This window comes from Sminthopsis crassicaudata, chromosome 6 (assembly GCF_048593235.1).
Source record: "Sminthopsis crassicaudata isolate SCR6 chromosome 6, ASM4859323v1, whole genome shotgun sequence".
Lineage (NCBI taxonomy): Eukaryota > Metazoa > Chordata > Mammalia > Dasyuromorphia > Dasyuridae > Sminthopsis > Sminthopsis crassicaudata.
In genome coordinates this window covers 159892340-159915407 of record NC_133622.1, presented here as the reverse complement: position 1 = coordinate 159915407, position 23068 = coordinate 159892340, and the positions used below count along the sequence as shown (strand labels likewise).

The 23068-nt window shown below is 36.1% G+C and overlaps 1 protein-coding gene across 4 annotated transcripts in view; it reads left to right on the top strand.

Moving 5' to 3' along the window:
- SEPTIN11 (septin 11) overlaps window positions 1–22483 on the top strand; it is a 122469-nt gene extending 99986 nt beyond the window's left edge. For 3 of the 4 annotated variants that reach the window (XM_074273956.1, XM_074273957.1, XM_074273960.1), the window contains exons 6-10: window positions 5782–5878; window positions 7507–7675; window positions 11554–11686; window positions 14049–14236; window positions 18015–19094. In XM_074273956.1, the coding sequence (XP_074130057.1) occupies window positions 5782–5878; window positions 7507–7675; window positions 11554–11686; window positions 14049–14236; window positions 18015–18030 (603 nt within the window). In that variant the 3' untranslated portion in view covers window positions 18031–19094. Of the gene's footprint in view, window positions 1–5781; window positions 5879–7506; window positions 7676–11553; window positions 11687–14048; window positions 14237–18014; window positions 19095–22166 lie in introns of those variants that run through there. The other variant, XM_074273958.1, reaches the window with a different exon arrangement.
- Window positions 22484–23068: the final 585 nt, after the last annotated feature.

Sequence of the window (23068 nt, the reverse complement as noted above, 5' to 3'; positions counted from 1 at the left end):
CATCAGTTCCTTCATCTGAATATTGGTGATGAAATCACCTATTTTAGAATTATCATGAGGATCAAATAAAAGCACTTTGCACAATGCTTGGCACATAACAGGTGCTATATACGTACTTATTCTTCCCCCCACCCCAGGCTAGTACAAAAATTAGTGGCCGAATTGCAGGCCAGAAGTATGCAGGGTGATAGAAGAAACCCATTTGGAGTTGTAAATCCCAGATTGATACAAGTGATCTTAACTTTCTGCAGTATAGAGAGATTCAAGAAAAATTTGTGCAGTTTTAATTGAATCTGAATTTAAATGCTTAAAGAGCTGGTGTAGTGAAACTTTTTGTGAATCAAATAATTTACTTAAGTGTGAACAATGCTTGGGTAATTTATCTTTTTTCATAAAGCCTTCATTTTACAGAATCATAATAGGTCTTTTCAGGAAGCAATCTGGTTCATCTTACAGATGAGGAAGCTAAAGCTCATAGAAACAAAACTTGGGTCTATTTGCTCCCAATCCCATGTTACTCTTGGCTACCAAATAGCTAGGGCACCAGAATTTGTCCAGCCAACAGAGTCTGGATTCTTTTTGTTCCTTCAGTTTGTCTATGATCTTCCTGTGTTGGAATCTCTTACTTTCATAGAGTAGTTTCTTCCTTAAACACTAACCAACATAAGTGATATTTAATTAATATGGCTTTCCTGTTTTTAAAATTTTATTTTAATATGTTATTTTTCCTATTACATGTATAGATGGTTTTCAGCATTCTTTTTTTGTTTGTTTGTTTTTCTCCCTGAGGCTGGGGTTAAGTGACTTGTCCAGGGTCATACAGCTAGGAAGTGTTAAGTGTCTGTGATCAGATTTGAATTCTGGTCCTCCTGAATTCAAGGCTGGTGCTCTATCCACTGCGCCACCTAGCTGCCCCTTTCAGCATTCATTTTTTAAGATTTTGAGTTCTGTTTTTTTTTCTCCCTCCATTACCTCCCCCCTTCCTAAGCAATTGGATATAGGTTATACATATACAGTTATTTTTTAATATACTTCTATGAGTCATGTCATGAAAGAAAAATTAGAACAAATGGGAAAAACCATGAGAAAGAAAAAAGCAAAACAAAAGGTGAAATAATATGCTTCCATCTGAATTCAGTCTCCATAGTTCTTTCTCTAGATGCGTGTGGCATTTTGTATCCCAACAGTATTAAAATTATCTTAGATCACTGTATTGCAGAAAAGGACTAAGTCCTTAGCTCTTTTTACCAATGAAATGATTCAGGCCAATTCCAATAGACTTGTGTTGGAGAGAGCCGTTTGCACCCAGAGAGAGGACTGTAAACTGAAATCACAATATAGTATTTTAAACTTTTTTTTGGTCATTTGCTTCTTGTTGTTGTTGTTGTTGTTGTTGTTGTTGTTGTTTTTAATTTCTTTTTCCCTTTTTGATCTGATTTTTCTTGTGCAACATGATAAATGTGGAAATATGTTTAAAAGAATTCTATATTGGATTACTTGCTATCTAGGGGAGGAGAGATGGGGGAGGCAGGGAGAAAAATTTGGAACAATCTTTGCATGTATTTTGAAAATAAAAAAGGCATTATCAAAATAAATATTTTTTAAAAAGAAAAAAAAAAGCTTAAGTCCATCATAAATCTTCCTGTTATAGTATACAATATTTTCCTGGTTCTGGTCACTTCACTCAGTATCAGTTCATGTAAGTCTCTCAGGGCTTTTATGCCAGCTCATCCTTTCTTATAGAATTTTCCAATATATTCATATATCATGACTTATTTAGCCATTTCCTCTATTGATGGGCATCCACTCAGTTTCCAGTTGTGCCACTACAAAAAGACCTGTTACCACATCAAATCCCACATAAAATCTAGAGAGTTCAGTCGAAAATAGGAATTATGATATTGAACTGAATTTAGGCTGTACTTTTCTCCTAAATCTGACTTATAGAAAACTCAAGTGTATTCTATAGTCCATATTATGAGGGGATAGTTACATATCTTTTAAGTACTAGAAGAATGGTGGTAACTTTAAAAACATTAAGAAAGCTCAGAAGAGGGATCCATTTTGGGGGAAAAATCATGAGTTTATTTTGGATGCGTTGAGGTGAGGTGGAGATATTTATAGAATGTCCAGTTAAAATGTCCACTGGGTAGTTAGTAATGCATAAATGGTATTCATTTGGGGCTAAGGCTAGTTAATTTAGATCTGTGAGTCACCTATATAGATGTAATCATTAAACCCTATTTTTTCTCTATAGAATCTACTAAACTAAGTATTTTCGACTGAACTCTCTAGATTTTATGTGGGATTTGATGTGTCAACTACCCTCTGACCTGTGGATGGTCAGAACCAAACAGAGCAGGCAGAAAAGTCAGGAATCAAACAGAAATTTAATTTCAAAATAAAGAAAATGATTTGCAAGCAATGACATAAATGCCAGAGCCTTGCCCCTGAGAGAATGAGAAATCTGAAAAACAGGATGTCTCTTAATAATAATAATGATAATAATAATAACAATTATTATATATTAGCTTTTTGTTTCAAAACATGCATAGTTTTCAACATTCATTCTTAGAAAACCTTGAGTTCCAAATTTTTTTCCTTTCTTACCCCCTACCCTCTCCCTTAGACAACAAGTAATCCAATATATGTAAACATGTACAATTCTCCTATACATATTTCCACAATTATGCTGCACAAGAAAAAAATCAGAACAAGGAAAAAAGACAAATAAAACAAAAACTAAGCCAACAAGAACAAAAAGGTGAATATACTATGTTGTAATCCACATTCAGTCCTCACAATCCTCTTTCTGGATGCAGATGGCTCTCTCCATCACAAGTCTATTGGAATTGGCCTGAATTACCTCTTTTCAGAGCCAAGTCCATCAGAATCGATCAACATGTAAATTTGTGCCGTGTACAGTATTCTCTTGGTTCTTCTCACTTCACTGAGCATTAGTTCATGTAAGTCTCTCCAGGCCTTTCTGAAATCAAGCTGCTGATTGTTTTTTGTAGAACAAGATTTCATTATATTCATATATTATCACTTATTCAGCCATTCTTCAACTCATGGGCATCCATTCAGTTTCCAATTCCTTGCTACTACAAAAAGGCTGCTACAGTCATTTTTGCACATGTGGATCTTTTCCCCTTTTTAATCATTTCTTTGGAATACAGGCCCATTAGTGTCTCTTAATATCTTGACAGATGTCACCAAGTGACAATAGGTAAAGAGAAAAAAAGATGTCCAGTCCATAGCATTGTGATACATACAAAGGTAGGTTGAATCAGGATGATGAGGTAGCAGAAAGCAGAAATATGTCATTGAAATGAGAGCATTCCAAGTGGAATAAGAGAGGAAGTAGAGACATTGAATGTAGATGGCTTTTCCTAGGAGTTTGACTGTGAAAGGGAGAAGAGATCTGGAACTTGACAGGATAGCTGGGTTTAGTGAGTTTTATTGATATAGGCAAAAGGAGCCAGTTGATAGTGAGGGATTAATGATTGCAGGAGGAGGAGTTGATGGTGGAAACTATCTGCAGGAGAAGGAAAGGGCGTGGGGGGGGGGGAATCCAAAGGTTGTAGAGGGATTGGCCTTGGCCATCTTTTATCAGCATGGGAGTCTAGAGGCTAGAATGGACATGATGCCGAGATGTTTTAAGATGTAGAAAAGGGGAAAAAGAAAATTCACTAAGAATGGTCTGTTTTCTCAGTAGACTTTGAGTCAAAACTAGTGTTGAAGTAGAGAGGATGAAGAGTGGAAGTGTGAAAGATTCAAGGAGAAAAGGGTTCTTAAATGGTCTCTGTGGGGAATGAGATAGAAAATCAAATAGGGAAGAATAAAATGATGTAAGAAGGGTGCAGTTAAAATTAGATAACAAAATTGTGGTGGATCCAGTTATTTCAGTTGTGGGATTTCCTTTACACCATTTAGCAGCCTGCGAGGAGCAGCCTGAATGAAGGATGGTGATGGTATCCAGCATTATGGTTGGGGCAATGCATGAGCAGAGATGGTTGCATTGACCCACTGGGACTTGTTTACACATATATTGTCTCTTTTAAAAATGATTTTAAATGCATAGATTACATTCAGAACAATCCTGATGCTGACTATGGAAACTGCTTGTTAGGATTCTGTAATCTTTTAGGATTGGAGGAGATTCATCATGTTATTCTGTCTCCCCCCCTGTGTAATGAAAGCTCCTTCTGGAAGCCCTTAGCACAGAGCCTGACTCATATAGGCGTTTAAGAAGTGCTTGTTTATTGATCCATTGATTAGGTATTCCTTGAAATTAATCAATATTTTGTCAAACTTTTCCATCAACCAAAAGCATTTCCAGTGACTAGGGCCCAGTGAGACATAATTAATTTTTCTTTTGAAGATATGAGAAATGAAATATCAGCAAGATTTTTACTTCTTTCCTTACATGGCCCCCACACTACTATGAATATAAAACAAATGAAAGTCATCTTTGTGCCTAAGTTCATTTTGGTCCTTAGCAAAGACATTCCCCCCCTTGAAGGATCTTGTGATAAGAGCCCACATGAAGTGAAAAAGTCATCTTAGAATGTTGATTTCTTTAGGGATTGTTTTTGTTAGTAACATTTTAGTATAAAGAATGTGGAGAATTGGGAAGGGGATAAAAGGTCCCCTTAGGCATCTGGGCTAAACTGTTTAACAGAAACAGTTCTGTTGTCTGAAAGGCTAAATTGTTCTTTAGAGAAAAGTTTTTAAAGATTCAATTTGGAATATGCAAGAAAGTTTCCTTTATTTTGTTCCTATGATTTGAGTTTCTGTGATCTGTATTAAATATTTGGCAAAACTACTCAGTATTAAATTGTGAGTTATTCTGGGAAAAATGGTAACTTAGGTATATCTGTTCTTCAGTAAGCACTGTCGGGTAATAAAAATGCTAAATAATGAATAGTTTGTCTGAGAAGGGCATATTCAAGTTCCTATCTGAAAGCAAGTTATCTTTAACCCATCATTGCCTCTTATTGCTTCAATCTTTTAACTGCTTTAGGACTACTAACTTTTTTTCTTATGTCTAAGATTTGTGTTCTGATATAACTCATATAATTCATTTGTTCAGCCATTATTCAATTACTGAATATCCCTTTTCACCCCTTTCAGTTCTTTATTACCACCAAAAAAAAAAAGAAGTATAAATCTTTTTCTTTTGTTTTTGATACCTTTAGGAATATATGCAGAAGCAGTCTCACTGAGTCAAAAGCTGTAGTTTATTTTTAAAAATAAAGTTGAAATCAATCATATTTTTGAGTTATTTTTAAAGAACTTCAATAGTACCTTCTTAAGATAGTTCAAGAAACCCTAGAGGCATGGGGAGAGGGCAGAATTGAGTTAGATTCATTACCTCAATAATTAAAGAATTGAATAGTTCTTAAAACCATTTTGGGTAAGTTATAGTTAAAAGTGAAAAAGGTCAAAGGATACAGACATTCAGTAAATATTACACAGAGTAGATGCATTTCAGAAAAATTCAGGAAAAAAATAATCAATTTGATCAAGTGGCTTGGAATGGAAATTAGATTATAATGAATTTACTATTCTGAAAAACCTTCCTTCAATTTTAGCTTTCCTTATTATCATGAAGAAAAGATCCCCAAAATGGTTACTATTAGTGCTCTGGAGACATAATTATCTCTTTGGGAATTATACATATCTATGTATGTATTTTTAGGTGAGCTATAGAAGGATCTCTTATAAAGATGGTAATGATGATAAAATGAAGGCATCTCTTATACATCTCTTTTTCAGGTCCATCTTCCATTTGCTGTGGTTGGAAGTACTGAAGAAGTAAAGATTGGAAATAAGATGGCAAAGGCCAGGCAGTACCCTTGGGGTGTGGTGCAAGGTATGCCCTGGAAAGAGGAAGGGAATTTTTCCCATTACATTCAAAAGGTTTTTTACATTTGTTTTTAAAATTTTTGAGTTCTAGACACTCTCCCTTATCTCTGCCCACAAGTAAGAAACCCCTTGTGAAGTTATGCAAAACATTTCCATAAAATGCAAAGCTTATACAAAACATTTCCAGAAAAGTTGTGGGAAAAAGAAAAAAATGATCTCCCACTCTAATGAAAACAAAAACTCTCAAGAAAAATTAAGTTAATGTTTCTTGTCATGTATGATGCATTTGTTGATTATACTTAACTGAAAGTAGTCTAGGTATTCCTGAAGGTAAAAAGTTAATTTATACAAAGTTAGTGAAGGCAAGATTACTTCTGTAAGATTTTTTTTCCCCTTTCTCCTATTCTTCTTTACAGCCAGAAGTTCCCAAACTCATAAGTAAGCTAGCCATAGAATTAGAATATTCAGAATGAACTAGATAAAAATGACTGAAAATACTGTTGTTGTTTTTTTAATAAACATTTATTTTATTTGCAAAAAAGAAAAATTAATTTAAGAGGGAGAAACATTAATTTTTGTAAAATTTTGAGTTCCAAGAAGCAAACAATTTGATATAGGTTATACATATACAATCATTTTAAACATATTTTCATATTAGTCATGTTGTGAAAGGAAAATCAAAAGGGAACCATGAGAAAGAAAATGTAAACTTCATTTTTTTTTAATCCCAAATAAACTGTTTGGGATCCCTATATTGCTGAGAAGAATAAGTCTATCATTAATTAATCATCACATAATCTTGCTGTTACTGTGGACAATGTTCTCCTGGTTCTGCTCATTTCACTCAGCATCAGTTCATGTAAGTCTCTCCAAGCTTTTCTGAAATCAGCCTGCTCATCATTTCTTAAAGGACAGTAATATTCCATTACATTCATATACCATAACTTATTCAGCTATTCCGCAATTGATGGGCATTTACTTAATTTCCAATTCCTTGCTGCTACAAGCATTTTTGTACATGTGGGTCCTTTTCCCTTTTTTATGATCTTTGGGATACAGACCCAAAAATGACACTGCTGGATCAAAGGATATGCACAATTTGATAACCCTTTGGACATTGTTCTCCAGAATGGCTGGATCAGATCACAATTCCACCAACAATGCATTAATGTAAAGATTTTCTTTTTCTCTGGGGTAAGGAAAGATAAATGTGAAGAACAATAGAAGATGCTTGTTAATTGAAACAATAAAACTTAAAAGAAAAATGAGAGTGCTACTATGACAATTCCTCTTTTCATATAGCTCAACTTGGTCATGATGTTTGACTTTTTAACTATAAATGACTGTTTTGATAAAGGGAATATGGAAATGCTACATGATGGGGGGTTATCTTCCACAATTATTTGAATGCCTCAAGTAATATCCTTTGATTACGATCTCTTCTTTCTATTGATCTACTTAAAAACAGTTTTTGGATAAGAGAAAATAAAATATTAGGAAACACTGAATTAAGAGTTTTCTGTCTTAATATATCAGTGTTTTGGGCAGTATAGTCACATCCCCCATTTCTAACTATGATTTTGGGGTTTTGAATGAAAACACAGTTAACTCTTCTTTTGTTTTAATATCTTATAGTTGAGAATGAAAACCACTGTGACTTTGTAAAACTCCGGGAAATGCTGATCCGAGTAAACATGGAGGATTTGAGAGAACAAACTCATACTCGTCACTATGAATTGTATCGACGCTGTAAGCTAGAAGAAATGGGATTCAAAGACACAGATCCTGATAGCAAACCCTTCAGGTACCATGGCTATTAGATTCTTGGGAAATTTTCCTAACCACTGTTTGGGAACAACAGTTTGGTATATTTCAGAAATCTTGCTATATTGAAAAGTTCTGGTATTAATTAGGATATGGGAATGGAAGTCTACCCAGTGGAAGGCTTGGGTAAGGGAAAGTTTCCAAAAGTAGTCCACAAGAATGTCATCTACTGAGAAAGATTAGGGAAACACTCAAATAATACTTAGCACGAACTCTGTACCGACAAGCTTTGTCATTCTCACCTTAGATTGGTTGGTGGACCACAAGGAAATAAATACTGTATTTTCTTATGCAAAAATGTATAGTTTTTTTTTTGGTTTGATGGCAACAAGGGGTTTTTTGACACCCCCAACTGTTATAATTTTACTATTTACTTATCAGATGATTTGCTTTTCCTTTAAATATCTAGATGCTATACCATTTGTTACAACATAGCTTCATAATGATTCATTATATATAGCGCCTTTAAGTATAACATAGTTTCTCTATTTGTCTGTTTTCATTAAGTTTATTTTTACTGTTGCCATTTCTGGGAAAGGGATTGCTACCGTTACATTTTTTTTAAGTTTCCTCCAGCATCTTATTTGAACTCTATGTTAATCTTTCTTTTTCAACTGTATTTCTGAAAACAACATATTATTGGATTCTGTTTTCTGTTCTTCTCTTCTATTTTTCCCATTCAGTTTCACAGTTCTGACTATTAAAGTGCATATTTATTCTCCCCTATGTTTCCATTTCATTTCCCCACTCTTCTCTCTTTACAAGGAAGAGTGTGACAAAATTGTAGTGTATTCAGTAAGGTTGATTTTTGTTTTATTAATCTGCTTCCATTTCACTGCTTTTCTCTCACTTTGCCCAGTCTCTAACCACAGGTTCTTATCCTTCCTTTTTTTTCTTATATATCATTATCTTTTCCTTCAAGATCTACTCTATGAAGTTGTAGTTTGTTTTGTTTATGATTAATCATTCCCCAAATTCATTTCCCCTCTAAATCCCCACTTTCCTGTCATTGTTTTCTTATTTCGTATTTTTCTACATCAAACTCTGTGTGTGTGTGTGTGTGTGTGTGTGTGTGTGTGTGTGTGTGTGTGCATATGTTCATTAAAATCTCCTTTTTCTGGTTTACATGAAAATGAGGCTTATGTGACTTTATTCCTCCTACCTTTCCCTGTTAAATAGTCTATTCTCATGTGCTCCAATTAATGAAATAAGTCCTACCCCCTTCACATTCTCTATTATATTTTTTCCTTCCTTAAGAGAAGATTACTAAAACATAAACATAATGCTAACAGACCCACTAGTCTTTTATTATCTTTATGATAATTCTTAAAAACCTTTTATAATTCTGAGCACATACCTGTTTCTTCTTCCTTATTAAAATTTAAACATTTAATCATTGAACAAACTTTCATTTGCTTTAATTTATTTGCTTCTATTGACTTCTGTATTTGCATAGCAAAGTTTCCACTCAGCTTTAGTGTTTTCATCAGGAATACTTGGAAATCCTCTTTAATTAAAGGCCTACTTTTCCTCCTATGGGGAAAATTTTTTAAGGTACGTTATTCTTGGGTTATAAGCTTTTATCTTTTGCTTTTTGTAATATTTTTTTCCAGGCCTTACTCTCTTTATAATGGTAGCTGATGGGTCTAACTGTGTTTGTATTTGAACCCTTACTTTTTGTCAGTTTGCGTCATTTTTTTCCTTTAACGACCTGGAAGCTACAACAAGGTTTTCATTTAGTGGTTTCTTTCCGAATGTAACTAGTAGAATCTTTCTATTTTGTTTTACTTTCCCTAAGGATCTAATAAGAGTGGAGGATGACCCCAAGGTTGTTTTGTTGTTGTAATTGGTGGGGCTTTGTTTCATGTACATGGTTAGAGCAGATGAAATTTACAAAAAGACAGTTTTTCTGGGTTGTTGTTGTTTTTTTTTTCATAGAGACAATAGAACTTCCAGAAAAATCTTATTCAGAACCTTGGCTTCCTGAGGATTTGTCAGAAATCAGAAAAATATGAGCTTCTCTCATGAGTCATGTATCTATTAAGGTCTTATAATGTGAGTCCACTCAGGGTACATTATCATAGCTGATATGATTTAATATTTACCAAGAACTTGATATGTATTTCTTTTATTTTCACAGCAACTTTTAAAAATACTTATTTTTGGAATTCAAGAAAAAAAAATCCTATTTCTCTATCTCCTTAGGATCATTATGAGGATCAAATGTAAGAAATCATAGGGACGTATCAAAAAATATTGGCCATAGTGGAAATTAAAAAAAACCCAAAACACAGAGATTTTAACTACTTTTAAACTATTTTGAAGTAATATTAAACTAGAAGTGAATCCAGGCAGCTTTATAAAGTGAAGTTAATTGTTTCTTATTCAGTCTCTTCTTTGAAGAAGCGGCCACTTCATCTCAGCTTAGTTGTATTCTTTTATTATAGGATTAATATGGGAAATTTATTCAGGACTACTAGAATTCATACTAATTATTTTTAGCTTCCTTGACTCTCCCTTACCTCCTGAAATCTTTCACTCTTCCCCATTTGACAGATGAGGAAACTGAGCCACAAAGGCTGTGACTTGTCGAGTCTATATACAGATATTGTACACCACACTCTTTGAAGTCAAGATCAATAGGATATAAAGCACTTAATTGTTCTTAGGGTTAGTGAGAGTCCAACCTTGGGGTTGTGAGAAGTTTGGCATGGGCAGCTATGGAGGAAGAGCTTAGTGCAAGTAAAAGGGGGAAAAAATACTCACAAATCTAGGAGAGGGTTTTTTTTTGTTTTGTTTTGTTTTGTTTTTTTAAGTGAACAATGTGATGGTTCCCTGAAGAAGTATAGAATTAGTGTAATATGCATTGTTGGGGAAGGGCTGAAGTATATATTAATGAGAAAGCTAACATTAGGGTTTGGAGTCCAGGGGATTGATGTTCTGTAGTCTGAGATTCAGAATCACAATGATGAAGTTAGAAGGAGTGGGAGTCCAGAGAACGGATGCCTTTTATAAAGGCAGATGAGTAGAATATTCTCTGTTTAATTTTGCTTCATGGTTTCCATCTCTCCGTTTTCTCTTAGAGTGGGAATGTTAAACATCAGGAAAAATGCATATGTCCTAAAGAGTAGCTCATCCCCTTACCTGTGTTCAGTCTGGTATCTTACAAAGAAATGGTCCTTCTCTGTTCAAGCCCCACCCCACCTATGCCCCCTTTTACATATATCTTTGATGCCATCCCTTACCATTTTCTCCAGCAAACTACTCCCATCTTCATTCCCTCTCTAATCTTCAATCTCTCCCTATTGATTCTTTCCCTGACACTTTTCCTTTTTCTATATTACACACAGATAATTGCCTTTCTGCTTTTGCAATTAATTGGATCATAGGGATAAGGTTAAGGACTGAATCTGTGGTTACACTGGTATAAAGAACATCCAGATGAGAAAGCTCCCCAACAATGCATTTTCACACTTTCCTGGCAATTAATAGCCTTAGAAAGTTTAAATAAGAGGTCATACAACTGGCATTTGTCAGACTCAACACTTGCACTCAGGTCTTCCTGGCTTCAAGAACAGCTTTCTCTATACTTTATCACAGCTGCTTCTAAGGATTCCTTCCTGTTTTTAACATATATAAATTATATTATATTCCCTTAGAATACTGTTCTTGATGGAGAGATCTAAGACATCCTAATATTCTTTAGCACCATTTTGGGTAGTTTTTTCCTGTAGCTGGCTCATCTCATTTAACTGGGGCTGGTCCATACAAGTTTAACCTCATTCCTCAAGGTTTTGCAAGCACAGGATCCCTATGTACCACTATCATGTCATCCTTGTTTTCTGGTTTTTTTAACAGCCTTCAAGAGACATATGAAGCAAAGAGAAACGAGTTCTTGGGAGAACTTCAGAAGAAAGAGGAGGAAATGAGACAAATGTTTGTCATGAGAGTGAAAGAAAAAGAAGCTGAACTTAAAGAAGCAGAAAAAGATGTAAGCAATCATTCCTAAATTTTTTTTTAAATGGTCCTGTCATGGTACAGGCACATGGCACATGGCACATGTTCTTCATATTGTTCCAAGGACTTTCTCAGATACTTGACACTTAAAATAACTATGAGGAGCGTGTAGGACAGAAATTATTGTGCCCACTTGCTAGAAAAGTTTATTGAAGCCCTGAGTAGTTAAATGAATCACCCAAAGTCACATCTCGCATTTAGCACGGTAGTTGGTAAAAAGAATCCAGGTCTCCTGAGTCCTAATCAGCTGTTTTTTGTAGTGGCTTCTCATTAATCAAGTATCAGGAACTCATTCACTAGAACTGAGAAACTCCAGGTTCTTAGGGTCATGTTAACTGTGATTTTGGCATATTTGCTGCCACATGCAAAAGCCATGGAAGGACACTTGATTATTCAAGAGCTAACAATTGCACACATTGGAATTTTACTTCTTAATTCCCAAGACATCTTCCAACTCTTGAGAGCTAGGGGCCTTTAAATTCTTACCTAGCATTTATATATACAAAGGGAAATGAACAAGTTTGAAAAGAATAATGGTTGGGGAACCAAGAGATTTGGATTCTAATCCCCTTCTGCCAAAAGCCTTGATTTTTTAACCTTGTTTCTCATCAAAATGAAGAGTTTGGACAAGAAGATTTCTAAGACTTAAAATGAATTCATCATTCCTTCACATGAAACAAACTCCCCCTCCCCCTTTAACAAAGGTGAAAAAATTTTAAATTCTCTATAGCTTTAATTATATTTTATTTTGCTTTTGTAGCCATGGCTCAAAAATTCATAGATTTAGACGTGGCAGATTAGACAAGTCCAACCTGTTTGTTTTAAAGATGATGAAACTGAGACAGATGATTGCAGGTAGTGTCATAGATGAATTTCAAAATATTTCTCACATTCTAAATCTAGCATTCTTTCTCATGGATTGAAGGTATATAATGGGGGCAGCTAAGTGGCGCAGTTGGTAGAGCCTTGAAGTCAGGAGGACCTGAGTTCAAATCTGACCTTAGACACTTAACACTTCTTAGCTGTGTGACCATGGGCAAGTCACTTAACCCCAATTACCTCAGCAAAAAAAATAAAGGAAAAAAAAAAAAAGAAAAAGGAAAAAAGAAAGTACATAATGGATCTCCTAAGAATACCAGTAAGAAAAACAGGTATTTCTAGTTTAAAAAAAAAAAAGAAAAACTTGCTTTTCAGAGTTCTAGATTATAGAATGTACAGTTTTAGGATAACACACTTGATTATCTTTAAGTTCCTTGGGCAATGAACTTCTAACAACCTTTTGTTTAGACCTCTAGATCCCATGTCACATACTTCAGAACGCTCTAATCCAACCTACAAATGAAAGAATTCTCAGTATATGATACTTGACAGTGGTTATCCAGCCTCTGTCTGAAGATGGCCAAGAATGCAAACTATTTGCCATTGGACATATCCAGTTGTTGTCCTAACATCGAGCTTCAATTATCTTCTTTATAATGTCCACATATTACTCTTGGATACATCTTCCCAGGCCAAAGAGAAGCAGTCCAAACCTTGCTCCATATGAGAGTCCTTCACATACATGGTTATCATTTTATCCAACCTAAGTGTTCAGTTCTTTCAGCTGATTCTTCTATATCAGGAACTTAAAACACTTCATTTTCCAGCTGACCCTCTGCTAGACACTCTCTATCTTATTCCTATGCCTTCTTTAGCCATACCTAAGACAGAACATAAAGCCCAGATGAGACTTGGCTAAGGTAGAATATAGTGAGATCATCACTGTCTATTCTTCTCCTAATGCAGCTCCAAACTGCATTTATCTTTATAGTTCTCATATCACACTGCTGACTTTCTCAGGTAGAGCTTGTGGGCCATTATAATCCCCAGATCATTTCAGAAGAAATACTGTCTACCTGCCTTCCCCAACTTCTTTTTGTAAAATTGATTTTTTGTATTCAAATACCAGGCTTTATCCCTATTGAATTTCATTTTATTTGATTCAGACTAATACTCTCACCTGCAAGATCTCTTTGAATCCTATATCTTCCATTATGTCACCTGCAGATCTGATCAACATATCATCTATGCCTTCATTTAAGTCTCTGACAAAAATTTTAAATAGTATGAGACTAAATGTGATTTAAGTAAAAAAAGTACTCAAATAAGTAAAGATGCTCTTTAACCTGATACCTAAATAAATATATGAAAATGAAATCTTTAAAAATATGAGGACCAAACTTGAGAAAAATACTTCATTGTCAATGAGTCTGTTTATCTTTGAAAACAAAGCATCATTTGTACCAGCTAGCACTCATTCCCTCAAACCCACTGTTGTCTCCCTGTTTCTTGTCCAGCTTCATGAAAAGTTTGACCTTCTAAAGCGGACGCATCAGGAAGAGAAAAAGAAAGTGGAAGACAAAAAGAAGGAGCTTGAGGAGGAAGTCAACAACTTTCAGAAGAAGAAAGCAGCAGCTCAGCTCTTACAGTCACAAGCGCAGCAGGCTGGTGCCCAACAAACCAAGAAAGACAAAGACAAGAAAAAGTAAGCAGGGTCATCCCTACAGCCTCTTGGGGCCAGTCCAGTTTCCTTTCCTTTGCATGTCTGTACTTGCCTTGTCTTATTTTCAGACTGGAAACTGGTGTTTTGACCAGTCTGCCTAAAGAAAGTACTTCCTCTCTGGAAGAAGGAAGACAAATCGAGGTTTTTACATTTTTTAGGGTACATAAAATTAATTTATGAAATTTGTGCTCTGCAACAGAAACTTCCACATCAACTTTATGATCCTCTGGAATGACATTCAATGTTCTGTCTTTAGCAACAACAAAAAATGTCTGGTGACTGTCTTTATAACAAACATTCTAAAAATTATGATTGCTACTATTATTTTCTTATCCTTATTCATGCAGTTCTCAATAAGCTAATTACTGCAGATATTACTGCCAGCTAGAGATACTGGGAAGAGTTTCCAGAGGAGCTCTTATTGTCTCAATTTAAGATGATATATTGTTCTATTTTCAAAACTAGATAAAAATGTAATATGGCTTTAATTTGTTAAAGAGGCTTAATTCTCTCTTGGGTTGTTGGATACCTTTTGAGGACTATAATAAATATGGAAGAATTGGCTCCTAACCAAGAGGCCATTTTTAGGGGTCTTCCCTGAAAACGTATTGGGATTGGAAGCAATTAACTCAATAACCTTGGATGAAGACTAAATTAAGAAATCCAGTATTTTGATTAAAAGTGGACATTGCAGTCATGGCCAATACCAGGAGACTTGATGAGCCATAGCTAACAAAAATAATTGTGTATGCAAACTTACTTTTATCAGTTAAGTGTGTCATGACTGATAGATACCTTTTTGTGACGTGAGAACCGGTACCAGAGTTTTACTGTGCTGGTCCACCTTCCCAGCACAGAACTGGGCTTTTAGGAGAACCTCTTGTGCCCATAGCCAATGATTTTTGTTTTTTGTTTTTTTGTTTTTTAAGCCAAGACTCAGTATGGGAAAGCATTGCCCTCTTACCAACAGTTTAAAGGAGGCAGAGTCTCTTTCAGTTATACCAACTACAGGGAGATTGGTAACAGTAGCAGTGTTGAGCTTAGTTAATTTTGTTTCAAAGTAGCTTTAAACTTTGCTAGTTTGTCCTCCCTGGATTGTCTGTGCAAAACTGTAGCATCACAATGGATGAACCCAATCCAGTGGAGAGAATATTCATTTTCAAAACTGTACATTAAAATTGACTGTATTTTCATGCTCTGAGTCAACAGAAATGGTACAGAGAGAACAAGGGAGAGATGGAAAGATAGGATATCTGAGATATTGTGGAAAGGGGAATGGGAGTGGCTGTAGACTATGTGTGTGTGTGGATGTGGGGGCTGTAGGGGCGTGGATGTGGATGTGGGTGGGTGGATGTGCTTTGGGGGACATGACAACGTGCCAGAGCTCTGCTGAACATAATAGTCCAAAAGACTTGTTTTTAGTGAGAGTCATCTCAGGAGTGAAAGCACAGCAAATTTTAATCCATTCCAAGGAAACACATTACATTGGAGCATAAGAGCTGAGCATCTGGTTCTCATTGGGGTAGCTAATGAAGATGGCTTCCAGTTGAAAATACAACTTTTCCAACTAGATAAAGGCATTGGGTGTTCCCTTAACTTATGAGAAGGAACATGTAGATTTATTGATGTGTGCATGTATGTTAGAGAGAGGCAGCTGCTGATGCTAAGAAAATCCAGATTTGAGGTTGGGTTTTTTTTTTTTTAATTATTATTTGTTTTGCTCCTGAACCACATAAGTGCACAGAGATGTGTTTTAAATATGAATTTGAAACAAAGAATATGAATTGAATCGGTTTTAAATATGAATTTAAATACAAAGACCAGCAATGTGTGAAAAGGTTTTTTTTTTTTTTTTTTTTCCTATGTATTTTGGTGTGCCTTTAAGCAATAAAAATTCCAAAAGCTGAACAGTACTGTGCCTCCATTTAAAAAACTAAATTGCCCCCAGGAGCAAACTTTACATTATATGAAAAACTCTTCTTTATTCTGTGTGCACAATGCATTAATAGGGGAGTTTCCCTACTCATTTGCCCAAACGATTTAGAATGATTTTTCTTTAATGATTATGTAAAGTGTGTAATATAGTAATTCCCCCTCCCCCACTTATAGATTCTAATTTAAAATTAGTTTGATTTAACGAATTCATTTTATGGTATATGTTGGTTTGTGCCTTTCAGTGTTACTGAAAGCATGTTACTGTTAGCTTCCAGGTTCACACTGGCATTCATGTGCTTAGCACCTTTTCCATTTTCATAAAGTGACTGCCAGCAGATGTTTGAACCTTCATGGTTTCAAAACAGAATAAAAACCCAAAATAGAGCATTACCAGTGGCTACAGCCATTTAGAGACTGTGAAAATCAGACACTGGGGTTAAGCATAGCACTTTGTAATTGCTTCAAAACCCAGCTGATTCTAGACTGCCCACTCTTGTCAGGGACCAGCTAGCTTTGCTTTAAATAACACACCAAAAAGAAAATGACTTTTTTCTGCAGAAAAATGTTATAGCCTGTCTTGGTTTTTCTAAAAGTTTTTAATTTTGTTTTTCCACTCTAATGAAATGCTCCCTTTTTGTGTAGGTAAGGCTTTTTTTTTTTTAAACTTATCTGTAACTTTAATGGCATGACTTCTTAACATTCTGTAAGATTACTGCAAAAGTAGAACTAATCCGGGCACTGCCATTAGCTGGATCCCACAGCGTCCCCAGGCACAGACACCCATTTCTGTTTGCTGCTGAGCATTATCTACGCACGGGGTAAAAGAACAGAGATGTCTGTTCCTTCATAGATCAGCAAGAATATAGCCATCAGCAGGCATTAGCTGATTAGCGTGGATCCCAGAATTAGGTTTTTTTAGTCTGTTTCTTGAAACCTCGTCTTGTGGTGATGATATCTGAGAACCACACTCTGCAACCGCCTGCAATTCCCATTTGTAAAAATAATTGTTAAATTCCTGGCCAAGGAAGGATGCATGCCTCGACCTGTCTTAAAAAAAAATAAAAATAAAAAAGGAAACTTTGCCAATATATATATATTTTTAATTTTGCATTGCTTCATACTTAAATGTGGATGAAAGCTCTTGGCATTGCTGTAGCTATAATATGACCAGTGATCATCTTTTTTTCCTTTTCCCTGGGGGAAAAAAAGGATTATATGTGTATGTGTGAGAGCACACGTGCGAGCGTGTGTGTGTGCGTGTGTGTGTGTTCGCAATAGATTAATAGCATGCTTTTCCCTCTTGTCTGTTCCTATCTGTTTTCCTCATCCCCAAGTCTACAGTGTTAGGTCTTTCCCACAAGGAATGCTGCCATCTTAAGATAGTTATTATGCCTTTGTCCTTTGACTTTTTGGTGGGCCTTGAAAGTGTTGCTTCTGTGGGGTGCACAGTTGTTACTATCAAAGATTCCCTTTAGAATAGATGAGGGGTTCTCTTGCAGTCATTTGAAAAAAGGTTGAACAGTGGAATCCTTCCGCTGGAATTTGTAGCAAATTCAGCAAGTCATTTGTGAAGTCTGAGCTTCATGCAAATGAAAACTAACCATGTGTTTCTTAATTCATTTTTTTTTTTTTTGAATTTTGCTTTTGCCTGTCACATAGAATAGACTACTCAAATTTTGACCATTTTAATTTCTGTCAAATTCATCATTGTTGCATGAGCAGCCACCATCGCTCTGACGCTGGTGTTTGCGCTCCTAACTTTTTTTTTTTCCTTTTTGGTTTTATTATTATTTCTAACTTTTTTGTTTTGTTTTTTAACTTGCAGTGCAAGCTTCACATAAAGCCTGGCAAGCCAAGGATGTTCCCGCATTCACCTGCTTTTGCAGTAACGTGTCCCTGCCATCTGTGTTCTGTTTTTTTCTTTTATCCGCCCACCCCTCTCCCCTAAGCACCAATAACTCTTTTAACTCATTTCATTGGAGGTGGGTGGTGGGAGAAGGTAGAAAAGGGAAATGATGGTAACTGCTATGTTCACCTGGATTTCGTCTTTGGAAAGTAAATGGTTTGCCTTTTATGTCAATTCAGAACAGTCACAGTTGAGCACACCTGTTACTTGTATGTTGCTTTGGAATGAAAAAGTAGTGTACATTGTGCCATTGTGTCTGACATGGAAACTGTTCTCACCGCCTCACCAGCTGAACTAAAACCTGAATGACCACGAAAGCTAGTATTTCCTTGAATTTGTACCCATGACTGCCTGATGCCCACATCCACTCTGCCCCTTCTCTTTCCATACCCTTCTCTCTACTCCAGTAGCTTTTTGCTTAGATGACATAATAGATAAACAAAGCATGACTTGGATTGAATTTTTCGGTTTAGTGCAGGTTTCTTGTCAGCCTCTCCAAGAGTTTCAGACTGCCTCAATTCACTGTTTTTAAAATGAAGCTGGATTCATGATTCACAAACATGGGGAAGATTATTCTAAGAGCTTTGAGCATTTAATTCTCTATCACCAGCATCACCTAGTTTTTCAAAAAAATTACAAATCACTGATCAAATGCCATCTTTCAGTGAAAAAAACATATAAAATCAAAAAAATTTCCCCATCCTTTCAGCTTAATGAACCTCTTTTCCATACTTTAGTTTGTTTTCCATAGGAAAACCAGAATTATCTCCTAGTGGCAGAAAAACCATAACTATTTCTGCTACTGGATCTATCTATAAGACTTCCAAAAAAAAAAAAATTTGTTTTTAGTCACTTCACCACTACTCCAGATAAAAAACACTGTAGGATTAACTGGCTTTTGAACTTCCATATTTCAGTGGACCTTTTGACATACATATTAGAGCTATAGGGCCAAGGAAAAAGCCAATTTGAATCAAGAAATAAAAACTTTTCTCTTCACTGGCTTCCATTTACTTGTCAAAAAACAAAGAGAACAGTTGCTTCTTGGAACCTAACTGACTTCAGAGAATTTCCCTTGCCCTATCACTGTAGTCACTCAGACAAAGCATTTGTGTCTCTTAAGACCATAGATATAGTGCCAAAGGGTCTCAAGCAGGGGAGTCAGAGAGAATATAAGGAGGGTTACAGAGTCTTTAAACACATTCACACTTTTCTGTCCTAATTGATATTTAAAAAAAAAATTACTTAAGATCTTTACTGTACTTTTAAAAACATTGGAGCCTTGCTGTCTCTGGAAATAACATGAAATAGCTTCCCATGTTGATCCTCCTAAGTTTCTGGTGATGAGATATGCCAGCTTTCTCTTTGCTTCTAGCTAAATAGTCTTTTTCTCACTTTTACATTTAACATATTTTTCTTTGGAACTTGGATCCTCTCTCTCTTCTTGCCTTTCCTCCTAGTGCCTTCCCAGGGTAGAATGGTTAGTATTTTGTTATTTAAACTGCCTCTCCAGGCTGCTGAAGTGAAAATCTTTTGTTTGGCCTCTTCTCTCTTTCCAACCCCCCACCAACCAATTTTCATAGAACTTTTTAGGGCAGGAAGAATTTCCAGGATCTGATTTGGGACCATCAGGGCAAAGCTTTCCTGGGAAACCATTTTGAAGCTCAAAAATACACTTAAAAATGTGAGCTTCAAATCTAGAAGCAGCAGCAGTAATGGAACTAAGGCAGGTTTAACTGGATCTCCATGGGATGTTTCTGCAGTTCTATTATAAACTAAGCTGCAGAGCAGCTAAATTCTAGGAATTTTTCTTGGCATGATGAAACCAGTTTCCTAACCATGGGCTGCATTTTCTCATGCATTATACTAAAAGTCAAAAACTCAACCGCTTTTGTGACGTGCTTGCACCAGCTGCTTTGTGTGTCTGCGTCTTTTAAAGTAGCCCTTTTTGTGCCTCTGTATAGGAATTAAAATTTTTTAATTGCTTCCTTGTATCACTAAAGCCTTTTTAAGGTAGTTCACCAGTGAAAAAGCATCCAATCTTAGCCATTTTGACTTTTTGACCCAAAGCTATTACATTTTCATTAAGAACTTCTTTAGGTTTTGGGTTTTGGGTTTTGTTTTGGGTTTTTTTGTTTTTGTTTTTATTTTTGTTTTTTTAGTATTTTAATGCTGCCACTAACTTAAGTTTTACTGCCATCCCTCCCCTGGCCTTCTTGAGCTTGTTACTGCTGCTCTTCTCTTTTCTTTCTGTATTTATGCCTTTTTTCACAGTAGTCCTTGGCTCTGCACGGAATAAATGATACCCTCAAATCTAATTGGATGTACTTTCATCTCTGCATGTAAGTATGGGAACAAGAAGCCTCTTTGACCTCTCAGCCTTTAAAAAATATTGAGTGGGACAGATGGGATGGGGGATCGGGAATCTGTTTTATTTTGTTAACTTCAACAGCACCAGAAAGATAGCCATCATCATTAATTCCTCACAATGAACTCAGATTCCCCTTAAAATCACTGTGGAAGTCTTCAGTGGCTTGTCACATGGTGAGACCATACAGGGAGCGTTTTGTGACATCACAAACGGCTTTAGGTGGTACAATTGTTTCTCACTGCCAAAGAAAGTGACATTTCTGGATACAATCTCCATTGAACAGTATCTTTGGTGCAAGTATTACAGTGCCCTTTCACTGGATCACTCGTTTTAGCAGTTGGAAGTGACCAAGATTTTGCTCCCTTTAGGACTTTGATACCAAGAATAGCAGATCCTACAGAGTGGTTAAGAATGTCAAAATGTGTTTTGCAATCCAGAATATACATTTGTAAAAACAGTAGATTATGATACCTAGACCAAGGGAGCTCTAGAACTAGCTCATTAGTTTAGGGGTACAAGTTACCTGTTTTTCTTCTTTCCCTGCTTTGTAATCTCATAAACTGATGACATTTGCTTAATCTCATTGCCTTTAACCCCCATCAGTAATAGGTTTGGTTCCTTCCCTTCCTCTCCTTCCCATCCATTGCCCTCCCAACCCCCGCCAACGTTTTGTAGACCGTTCAGCCAGATTTTTCTGCTGTGACTTACTCAAGCCCATTTGTCTCCATGTGGTCCTACCAATCCCGTCCATTCAAGTCACTTGACCTTGCCGTGAAAGTTATGTTTCCTAATCTAAGGAACGTGGTTCCACTGGCAGGTCGCCTACGAGAGGATTTGTCTGAATAGTGGGATTGGGATCGCCAAAGCTTAGCATATGAAAAATATGAAGGGATTTTTTTTTTTTATGAACCGAAAATAAAGCTGTGAAGAGCAGTAGAACTGTTTCCTAATTTTTAAATTTATGCTGATATGCCTTAATCTGTAGCAGTAGACTCTTGCCACTTTGCTGTTTAAAAAAGTCAATGTTTTCCCAAGCTTTGTGTAACCTCCATCAATGTTGATAAAGTATTGTTCGACATGTACACAGCATGTTAAACACTTGTAAATTTAAAAAAAAAAAAACTAAAGTTATTGTATTGATGTCAAACATTTCATTTTGAAGTACTGATCGCTTTACAATTTTATTAGGTTAAGGGGATAGTGGAAAGGTAACCTATGCATATATCCATAGTGCCAAGACATGAAGGGGGGAAATATATTTTTACCCAAACGTTGTTTTGTGTGCCCTCTGTGATTTCTTTATGTAACCATGTGCATCAGAGTTGGAAACTGAGGTGTGGGAAGTCTTCTCCTTCCTTGCTGTCTGGCTCATTTGTTGTAACCATTTTGGTTCCCTCGCCTTCAGAGCTGTCGGCTTCCGTGGTGTCCTGTCCCTTGCACACCATCTTGCCGCCCCCCCTCCTGGCTCCTCTCCCCACTCCCTCCGCTGACCAGAATCCCCATCACATCCCGCAGCCACTTCTCATGGCCACAGCATCCTTTTCCTCCCCAGTCCCTGACACTGTGAACTCAATCGCACTCTAGCCATGCTTGATGAAAATCCCTTTAATTGATGCTTTGATTCCTCCACAGCTTAAAAAGTAGAAAAGCTACTTTTTAAAAGCATTTGAATCTGAACCTCTCTTTTTTCTCTTCTGTAGCTTCTTCTTTATGTAATCATCATGTTGACAAGCCCTACTCTCTCCTAATGGACAGTAGCGCATTAGAAGAGCAGGAGTTTATGTACACACCTGTTGGGGAAGAGTTACCTCATTTCCACCATCGCCTTTCCTTTTATACTGTGGGTCAAATATCGCACCGCTGTGTCTATTTGTCAGTGTCTGCTTGCACATCACTGGTTACAGTGTGAACTCAACTAAATTATCACCTCCAAAACAAAAACTAAAGAAAGTCAAGTGGAATACAACTTGGGTCAAGAACCACAGTATCACACTGAAATATTCATTAAACTGTAAAATGCATAGTATTGTTAATCTGATAACCAGAGGCTTATAGACTGGGGGCAGTGTACCCAAATGAGAAGCAATCACAGACCAGTAATATCCCTACAAAGTGAAAGCTAATTCTCACTTTAGACCTGAGAGCAATCATACCCAGGACTCTCAGTGATCAGGTGCTTAAATGGGAAGCTTTCTTTTTTCTTTTGTTAGTTTTGGGGGTGGCTTTGTGTTTGGTTTGGGGTTTTTAAAACTGATAAAAATATTGCATGAATAGAGATGCATTTTCTATACAAAGTATTGTACTGACAAAATTTTATTTTTCCTCTAACGTTCTAAGAGAGTGAAATGGGCATCTTTCTTGTACATTCAAGACCCACTGACTGCTATTTGATTTAGAATATTTTTATGTTACCTGGAACCCTGTAACAAGTTATTTGGGTGATTTTTTTCCCCTTTAACTTCAAGTAAGCCACATGTGACTTCACAAACATGATGTTTGAAGTGTAGGTCTGGTATCTTTACTAGGAGGTGGTTTACTAAGTGAAGAATGAATGCCAAAAGTTTTTAAGATGGGTATGATCTATTTGTATCCGTTCCTTACT